This window comes from Capsicum annuum, chromosome 12 (genome assembly GCF_002878395.1).
Source record: "Capsicum annuum cultivar UCD-10X-F1 chromosome 12, UCD10Xv1.1, whole genome shotgun sequence".
Lineage (NCBI taxonomy): Eukaryota > Viridiplantae > Streptophyta > Magnoliopsida > Solanales > Solanaceae > Capsicum > Capsicum annuum.
The window spans coordinates 52948863-52958843 of NC_061122.1; the positions used below are offsets into that span (position 1 = coordinate 52948863).

The following is a 9981-nucleotide window of genomic DNA, read 5'->3' on the forward strand; positions in this document are numbered from 1 at the left end:
TTAAGTCATCTGAGAGAGGAAAGTAATTTGATGTGAAAATAATCTCATTAAATTTTCAATTTAAAATATTTGATTTAAAATTTTGGAGAAGGAATTATTATAGCCTTCGCTCGTAATCAACTGACAGGCAGCTAACTTCATATCATCCACACAAAAGGCAGTGGAAAATAATTTAAGCTAAACTTATGCTATTTTTTTAATATCTAATATTATCTTGTAGGAAGAGCGACTTCTCGTAAAGAGCTCACAAATAAGTTTAATGTTCTGGAGGTTAATCTGTGGAATGATGGTTCTCTGAATAAGGGTCCAGGAGATCCTATTTCGATTGTTATGCCTTCTTCTACTGGTAGATATTGTGTATAATTGCAACTCCAGTTTCTATCTGTTTATTTGGTATAGATTGGTTTCTAAAGAGAAATGTTTGGATAGATACGAAAATGAGTATAAGTAAAAGGAACAAAGGGAGACTTTTCTTATTTGGGGTAAGGAGATAATTGAGTAGATAATTTATGTCACTCGAATCTAGAGGTTATGACTCTCCGATATTGCAATGTATGATGTGAATTACAAATCAAATGTGTTTAGATACATGTCTTAAACAAAATATATGTTATTATCATGCTCGATACAAGAGAAGGAACTAAGATCTAGCTTCCTTTTCCGTTTAGTTCTTGTAAATGCAATTTAGAGGAGATACGCTGACATTCATTAATTCATTAAGTAGAAATGATGATTTTTTTTCACTTCAAGAATGTGTAATTAATTTTGAATTTTACAAAAGAGGTATATAGTCATCTGCTCATATACATAACATAACTATTCAGTCAATAAGGAGCAAACACAATTCAAAAGTAGAACACAACCTAGTTATAGGGGCCTGCTTGAGCCAAGTAAAAATAATAATAAATATTTTGCTTCGAGTACATGCGTAGGTGTTGAAATCCCATGAAAACATCTTTGATTCTGTTCATTGCAGATGCACCAAAATATAGCAGCACCGCAATAGGTACCATTTCAATCCTTTATGATGCATTTTTTAACTTCTCCCGCATACACATCTTTCATATTCTTCCTTGATGTTGTTAGCTTGATCCAGGCTATTCAAAAAAAAAGAACACGTTTCAAATATCTTATGCTACAGACCAATGCAAAGGGACATGTCTAACACCTTCAAAATCCAAATTGCACATGTAGCACAACAATATACCCAATTTACTGCGACTAAATGTATAGAAGAATAAGCAAGACAACGCTTAACTATCTAACTAATCTCCTACCGTACTGCACATGTAGCACCTATTTACTATTTTGATCTTTCTCTTCTAAGATTATATTGGGTGAGGCATACTAAAATAAAAGTAATCCAGTTAAAGAAAATCACTTTGGTAGGCATTTTTGTGTTTTCAGATTAATTTCCATGGCCAGTGTTTAACACCTCATTCTTTGAATAGTGATGAGCATATACTTTCTTCACTATAAAATTTCCCTCCTTACAGTCCCTCTTTCCATCCTATCGTTTACTTGAGATTTGACAGTGATACTTGATAGCTTAACTAGCAATGCCATCATGCCATTCATCCTCCAATCCTTTCAATTTCTCCTGAATTGAGGATTCCAAGAGTTGTTGTACCAATGTTTCTCCAGAAAGGAGTTTTTCTCTTGTTTTGTCTCAATGTCCTATTTTGACTTTATACGATGATTAACATGAATGCTAGAAAGTTTATATATCAATTTTAGAGAACGGTGTATGGTAATAATTTCTATTAATAAAGAAATAGAATCTATTATAAAGGGTATACTGCCACCTTTCCATAATTTGTTTGATGGTATATCCTTTTGAATGTGAAATTTTTATGGGACAAATTGTTCAGGAAATTGTGTTTTGTAGTCACCAAAGATATGTTTATTCGTTTGCATGAGGCCTCGAGCTGTCACTGGTGGGAAACCTCTTATATCAATTTGAAAACTGCCATATCCTCATTATTAGAAGGAGATCAGTTAACCTCTGTTCATCTTTGGCTTAGTTGCATTTATGAATTCTAGTCAAAACTAGTTCAAGTTATTAATGACTGGACAAAACCAATAAATACCCTCACAAGAAAAATTATAGAATATCTCCTACATCAAATAATTCAAATATTTAGTAGTGCTTTTGTAATTACATGTGACACAATGATATACACATTAAAGAAAATGCTAGGAACCAAATGTTAACTAATTTTGTATCACATTAATCCTCATTATTTTAAGTGCATAATTGGATGGGCTTTTCTATTCTTTATCACTCACATTTTAAGTATTTGGTTCAATTAAGTGACGTTTTTTATTTTTTAAATAACTGCAACTTTGATTTGAAATTTATGTGCTTATGCCTCCTTTTTTTGTTCAGAGAAGCAGTATTAGATTTTACAGTTTGGAGCATTAAGAAAATTAGCGCCATAACATTGTCTTTGTGAGAATTGGGAGAATGATATTCTACTGTTATACTTGAGTCGAGGGTCTCCAAAAAAAGCCTCTTGACCTCTACAAATTAGCGATAAGATCTGCTTACACTCTATCCTCTCCAACCACCACATATCATATTTCAATGGGTATGTTGATGTTGTAAATACTGAGGTAAAAACATTGGAGAAATATGACAACTTTGAGCAAACACATCATCTAGAATATATGGTATGAGTGTCCTTTTCCTAGCATTATTTCCCATGTATTAAGATACGCCTCTGAAAACAGAGTAACTAAAGTACCATTAAATAGAAAAAGATAATTTATGCTTGATAGGGGAAAAGTAGAAAGAAAATGGAACGAAAAAAATAGATCAACTACTAATATGTTCATTGAGAAAATCTGATTTGACATCTACGGAGAAGATAAATTGGAGACAGAAAGCTGTAATATGAATCTAACCTTCTGCTGTAATATTGTCATAGAAATGAATGATGAAGATCTTAAATGGTATCTCCTAAAAATCAAAGAAGTAATATTTCACTTGAAAAAATAGGTGCACCATGTCTGCAATTTAGCGTTGATATTTTGACATTGATAAAGTTTGAAGCCATAGATGAGGAAAGAGAGAGGGAGGAAAAGGATAAACTCTAGATCCGTAAAATATTAAGGAAAGGATATTTCAAAAAAACAATTAAAAAAAGAGATAAAAATTATTACTCTTTATTTATTGTGATAATACTTAATAGAGTAAAGACCCAAAATCATACATTATCTTTTACTTTAGACACAAAATAATACATATTCTTTCAATTGGTGCACTAATAGTCCTTTTTGTTTAAAAAGTGGTGCATTTTTAGACACAATCCTATCACCGTTAATTTTTTTAACAGAATCCACCTCACCTTCATATCAGGTAAATACGAGCACCATTAAACAAAGGGAATCAATGAAAAAACACATCAAATAAGCCTTGAGGCATCGACGCTGTATCAACAATTCAGACTTCTCTGTATCACTGCATCAATAATTATTTCAATCTACTAATTTGATGATCTAATAAGACTCATGAAGATCAAAGATGGCATCAACTTTTATGTTAGGTGATTCCAGAATCTTCAGCAGGTCAGTAGAGGTTGGTTAGAATTTTCATTAGCATCGAAGATTTTGGCTAAGAAAAGCTTTATACGCTGTAACTCAGGCTCGTAGACTACAAAATCTTTCAAGTTAACTTCTTTGAGGTGATTAAATGTCACATTTGTGAAACATTTCACTTGAAGATATTTTGGGATAGGAACATAATCGTAAAAGGTTGCCACCTAAAACATTAACAATGAACAACTTTTCAACTTTATTAAGTATAAAAATGTGTAAGACATACAATGTTCACTAATTAACTTCACAAAATGTTTTGTCTAACAAGAAAACAGTGATGACCTCCTATGCCTAAACAATAAGCATTATAGTAACAGAAAGTTGCAATTTAGTCTGCACAGATGGAATCAACTCGAATGGATCAATTTAGGGAGATTCTTATCAAGAAAAGAGTAGATAGAATCAACTCGAATGGATCAAAATACATACCAGAAATGCAAAGACGTTTGACAGAATGAAGAGCACAAGAACTCATTTCTAAAAATGAGGACGTTTGATAGAATGAAGAGTAAAAGGACTAGGAATAGCGAATAAAAGAAGTCAGGACGTGTATAAATCAAAAGATGTTCCCTCAATACACTAGGATATTGAGCATAGGTTAATGGGAAGGTCGCGTACCAATAAATCCAGATGTTGTTGTTATGGTTTGTGTTTTATGTTGTTGCTTGATAGCTGACTTTATTTACATCAGCAGGTCTTTACTGATGGATTAGTTAATGATATTTTACTTTTGCTTCAGTTGCTTGCTCTGTCGTTAACGTATTATTTTTGGATCGCAACTATCTTGCGGAGTGAAGCCACTGAAACTGCTCAAGTTATGAGTTATCAACTCTGGCAAGCTGATTTTAGTAATTGCTTTCTTATACTGCTTATAGTGTGCAACCTAAATATACTTGGTTCGTCCTCGTCGGCTAGCTGTTGGTGAAGAGGTTGATCTCGGAGTGCTTGTGTTTATTGGAATATATTTTTTTCTCCCTCATTAGTTTTGCATTCAGTCCATGAACACAAGAGATCCCCAAGAACTTATGCCCTTACAACTAAATTATAGTGACTAGTGACACAAAAAATCTCAACACTCAAACTGATTCAAGCACTTGTCAGCAACATTTTGCAGGTGAGGTTTTTTTAGAGGGAAAAAATAGTGTGATAGAAAGGTGATTGACTGCTGTTAAAAAAATTAACGGTGTTGGGGTGATGACTAAAAATGCACCAATTAACTAAATAAAAAGGACTATTAGTGCTCTAGTTGAAAGAATATGTATTATTTTATGTCTAAGGCAAAGATAATATATGATTTTGGGCCTTTACTCCACTCATACTTAATATGTTCAACAGGCACTGATTGTGTAATTTTAGTATCCACTAACTGTGGATACTAGTTAATCTCTAGTTTCAATAGTAGTATGATAATTATATAAAATAGATTAAATATGTTTGGTGGTGTAAATCACCTTTTTCGTATAATGCATTTTAACTAATTTATAACAGATTCTTTATTTAATTTGAGATATTATAATTAAAAATCTATAAATAATTACGTATGTCATTATAGGTGGTCACTTTAAGCTGATGATGTAAAAAATTATATGCTGTCAAATACACACGTAGAAATTAAATTTTGGTAACAAACAAAAGCATAAACTCCTCCCTTCCATAATTTCAGAACATATATAGGAAAACCAAAGAAATAACAAGTGATGTTGGCCCGCTTTCCTCTCTCCTTGACATTAGCTCATGCATTCATATTTTGAGATAAAATTGCCTCAACTTCATTCATTCACATTTCTCCCTCAAATCACCTCCTTCATAATTCATCATTTTTCTCAAGAACCTTAGATTCGTTAATTAATATCTTGTGAGTATTTATTTGGAGGAGTGAGTAATATACATATATAAATATAAATAATCGACATACGCACGTATAGAAGCTAGTGATTAGCACTAGCAATGGCTCATATTAAGATGTTGATATGGGTATGTTGCTTGGCGCTATGGACTAGTTTTGCCTTTGGGATTGGTGTTAATTGGGGTACACAAGCTGCACAAACATTGCACCCTTCAACAATTGTTCAAATGCTCAAGGATAACAAGATTGATAAAGTCAAATTGTTTGATTCTGATCATTGGACTGTCAAGTACTTTGCTAATACTGGAATTGAGGTCATGGTTGGAATCCCAAACAACCAATTGGGAAAATTTGCAAGTGATTATGACTTTGCCAAGGAATGGGTGAAAAATAATGTCAGCACACATTTGTATAATGGAGGTGTTAATATTAAGTAAGCACCCCTTTCTCTATCCTTTCATTATTAATCACAAGGATTAATTACCTGATTAAATTATGATTTGTTTCTCCATAAACTCTTTTTTTTATTAAATGATAAGATGATTTAGAAAATTGTATATATCATTAGGCTATATTTGAGAATTAAAAAAATAGTTTCATGGTTTTAAAAATGATAATGTTTTGGATCAATTTTTTTGCTAAAGCGACAAATAAAAAGGATTGGGGGGAGTAGTTGATTTTGGTTTAACATATAGACATAAGTGTCAAAGAAGTTTTAAATTATCATACAATGGCGGACTATGATGGTGAAGGGGTTTAATTGAATTCCCTTAGTCAAACTAAGTATATAGGTAAAATATTATGTATGTATATATAATAAAAATAACTTGTCAAGCCCCCCTATATAAAATTAATTTTGTCATGTTCAACTATGCTGATAATATAACATCTTTTATACAATCACTTGGTATAAGTAAATCCATTATTATTTGTCATGAATTCTGATTTTCTTTTTCCTGGACTGACTATAACATGTTTGTCTGTTGTAGGTTCGTGGCAGTTGGAAATGAACCATTCTTGAAATCATACAATGGTTCATTCTTGAAATCTACTTTCCCAGCTTTACAAAATGTACAAAAAGCCCTGAATGCAGTTGGCCTTGGTGACAAAATTAAAGCTACCATCCCACAAAATGCAGATGTTTATGATTCCGGTAATGGGGGTCCATCAAATGGCAATTTTCGCTCGGACATTAGGGACCTAATGCAAAATATTTGTCGTTTCTTCAAAGAAAACAACGCCCCCTTCCTCGTAAATATCTATCCTTTCCTTAGTCTCAATGAAAACAAACATTTTCCTGTAGAATTCGCATTTTTTGATGGTACGTCCAAGCCTGTAAAAGACAATGGAATATCATACACTAATATGTTCGATGCAAATTTGGACACATTAGTAGTGTCAATGAGAAAAGCTAATTGTGCTGGTGTGAAAATTATTGTTGGAGAAATTGGTTGGCCAACTGATGGAGATTTATACGGAAATGTCACAATGGCCAAAAAATTCTATAGTGGATTTTTCAAGAAAATAGCAACGAAAAAAGGAACACCACTATACCCTGGATATATTGAGTATTATTTATTTAGTTTAACAGATGAGAACCAAAAGAGTATAGCACCAGGGAGTTTTGAACGTCATTGGGGTATTTTTAAGTATGATGGACAACCTAAATTTCCAATGGATATCACAGGGCAAGGACGTGAGACAATGCCTGTTGGTGCAAAGAATATTAAGTACTTGGAGAAAAAATGGTGCATCTTGAACAAATATGCTCAAGATATAGGTAAAACTTCCAACTTTTAGTAATTACTTTATATGGCATTAGATAAAGATGAATTTAAATGAAGTAACACTAACGACGATTATAATTTAGATAAATAGAGATGGTAAATGGATGGGTCAGTCACTCTTGACGGGGTCAAAATAGGTCAAATTAATAAATAAGTCATGATCTAATATGTTTAAGGTTTGTGTGGATCAAAATGGGTCAAATAATGAGTCATAATTCAAACTTGCCTGTGTGACACAATCTCTCCTCATTTTTTGGTTTTGGCTTTTAGAAATAAAATAAAGTTGATGTATTTTTCTTAATTAGTAGCTTAAATACGTTATTAGCTTAAGTACTTTAAAACTTGCATTTCTTTCGAACTCAAAATTTTGATCTTGTATGGTTGGGTTTTAGTTATATTTTGACTCATCAGGCTATGCTATTTTGACTTTTTTTAGCATAATAGTTTGATGTGTCATTGCAAGTTCAATCCATTGGTTCTAGTGGACAACTGGTCATAATCCAACTCGTTTAAACTTGATCAAGTTGGGTATAAGTCAGTTTTTTTATGTTTCACATCTTATATATAGTAGTATTTGATTTTGGAGCCAGTCTAATTCAGACTCCCTCTGAAAAATCCCTCTTGGGGAGCAAAGCCTCGACTCCATTCCAAAGGCTTGACCTTGAGAATTTTGGATAATAATAGATGAGTATTTGCCTCACCATCACAATCCTTATTGGTGTATAAATTACTAGTAATAATTGGTTAATTTTTCTACTTTAACATATAACTTATCCTAATTAACTTGTTTGAGATTGAAGCTTTGTTGTTGTTGTATTATAGGTAAGCTACCTTCAAGTGTACAATATGCTTGTTCTAGGTCAGATTGTACAGCAACGTCATATGGAGGATCATGCAACAAGTTGGATGCAAATGGAAATATTTCATATGCATTTAACATGTATTTCCAGATGAATGGTCAAGATGTGGAATCTTGTGTTTTTGATGGAATGGCACAAATTGTGCAGACCAATGCTTCTATTGGTTCTTGTCTATTCCCTCTTGGTTTGGATAGTGCTGGAGCTAGAATTGGTTTGGATTCAATGATCAACATTCTTGTTGGTTTCTTCCTCTTTTTGGCACTTCTCTAGAAAAAAATTAACAAATTAAGTTTGCTTTGGAATGTCATGTATTAGACATTTGATTGGTTGAAATATAAGAGAAAGTACTATTACCAATATTTACTTTATTGGAATTTTAGGTGTCTCATTTTGTACGTACACTCATTACTATAAGACACTGAAGTTTTGTTGTATGTGAGGAATAAATGTAGATAAACCAAAATTTCTTGAAAACTTTGAACCTCTTTTTCTTTAGTTTTAGAAAAGTAAGGTAATGCTGCGTATAATAGACTTTTGTGGTTAGATGGATCTCCAATTTTTATGTATAACGGAATTTTAGTGCTCTGAGAAACACTTTTTTTAAGATGGCTCCATGCACTTTCTCTATGATTCAATAGGTTGGACAACCAGTAAACCAGATAAGTGGGAGGCTCTGAAATTTTTCTATCATATGATGATTTTGTCAAACTATTCTATTTTATTCATTCTCCATTTCGTCTACTCCGGGAACCCATAAATATACCAATTCTTTTACATATGATCTGTTTCATTAATTTGACATCAATGATCTACAACCATTTTTTTTTTCATTTTAAAAAAAAATAATTGGTTGATAGGTTCCCAGCCTAGGCCTAGACTGTTAGGTTATTTGCCTTGATTTTCTTATCAAATTTGAGTTTTGATTTTCTATTGAAGAGAAGTCAAAGTATTACTATAATTTCTTTTACTTTTCCTAAAAGAAAAATATAGTTATCTTTCATATTTGGCTATCTTATCAAATTTGAGTTTTAATTTTCTATTGAAGAGAAGTCAAAGTATTACCATAATTTCTTTTACTTTTCCTAAAAAAAAAATATAACTCTCTTTCATATTTGGCTATCCTCAATGAAAAGTTTCCAATTCTATAAATTGACCCCCCCCCCCTTCCCCACTCATACCATAAGATGGTAGCATCCACAATATAATTGTTTAACAAAGCCTTTTTTAGGGGGAGATTTTCTACCTACATGTTTGTGATTTTTTAGTATGTAGTTTGCTTGACCAAACAATATTAATAATATATTTTTAGTATGTCTTTTTTGTTATTCGATTTATCATCACCATGATTTGCAACTATTAACTTTCGCAAAAGTCCTATCAATTTTTAAGCTAGAGCCTATGGTTAGTTGTAGATTAAAGACGTGGTTAAGGCAATTTCAGATATAGATGTTATTTTTTTATTGTAAAATTTGTATTTGATAAAGTTTAACAATATGTTCAAACTACAATATGATCAACCAAATGAAGTTCTAACTCTGTATTCATAAATTCAACAATAAGTTCAGATCAACTTATGAATAATAAAATTAAGTTCAAACTATTTTCTGAAAAATAGCAAAACTAAACATTTAGAAAGAGAGAAAAATGAGAAGATTCAAGTTCACTAAATTCATAGTGTGTCCTTAAAGGAAATTACTCCCCTCAAATATCCTCAGTTATGAAATATATCATCTCAGGATAAAATGAATTGCTTCAGCAGAATAGCAGTAGCTTAAATTCTGCTAAATAATGAATTCACTTAACAGTAGCACATCACTCTTGAGTTTTTCAAGAAAGAAGAGTGTTTTTTAACTTAAAAATTTCATGTCATATTTGAGAAAAATTAGAT

At 31.9% G+C, this 9981-nt stretch overlaps 1 protein-coding gene and 1 long non-coding RNA gene across 2 annotated transcripts; one reads left to right on the forward strand and one right to left on the reverse strand.

The window, feature by feature from the left end:
• Positions 1-716: 716 nt before the first annotated feature.
• LOC124889387 lies at positions 717-3093 on the reverse strand. Its single transcript, XR_007048353.1, has 2 exons — positions 2908-3093; positions 717-1097 (listed from the first exon to the last, which is right to left on the reverse strand). It is a non-coding gene; the product is annotated as an uncharacterized LOC124889387 (long non-coding RNA).
• A 2241-nt stretch (positions 3094-5334) lies between these two features.
• Positions 5335-8467, forward strand: LOC107851885 (glucan endo-1,3-beta-glucosidase 8). Its single transcript, XM_016696976.2, has 3 exons — positions 5335-5879; positions 6436-7226; positions 8056-8467. The coding sequence occupies exons 1-3, from the start codon at positions 5548-5550 to the stop codon at positions 8361-8363; spliced, it is 1431 nt and encodes a 476-aa protein (XP_016552462.1). The 5' UTR covers positions 5335-5547; the 3' UTR covers positions 8364-8467.
• The last annotated feature ends 1514 nt before the right edge of the window (positions 8468-9981 follow it).

Coding starts and splice junctions, on each gene's coding strand:
- LOC107851885 (XM_016696976.2), top strand. CDS start 5,548: ATGGCTCATATTAAGATGTTGATATGGGTATGTTGCTTGGCGCTATGG. Junction 5,880..6,435: donor AATGGAGGTGTTAATATTAA/GTAAGCACCCCT, acceptor TGTCTGTTGTAG/GTTCGTGGCAGTTGGAAATG. Junction 7,227..8,055: donor CAAATATGCTCAAGATATAG/GTAAAACTTCCA, acceptor GTTGTATTATAG/GTAAGCTACCTTCAAGTGTA.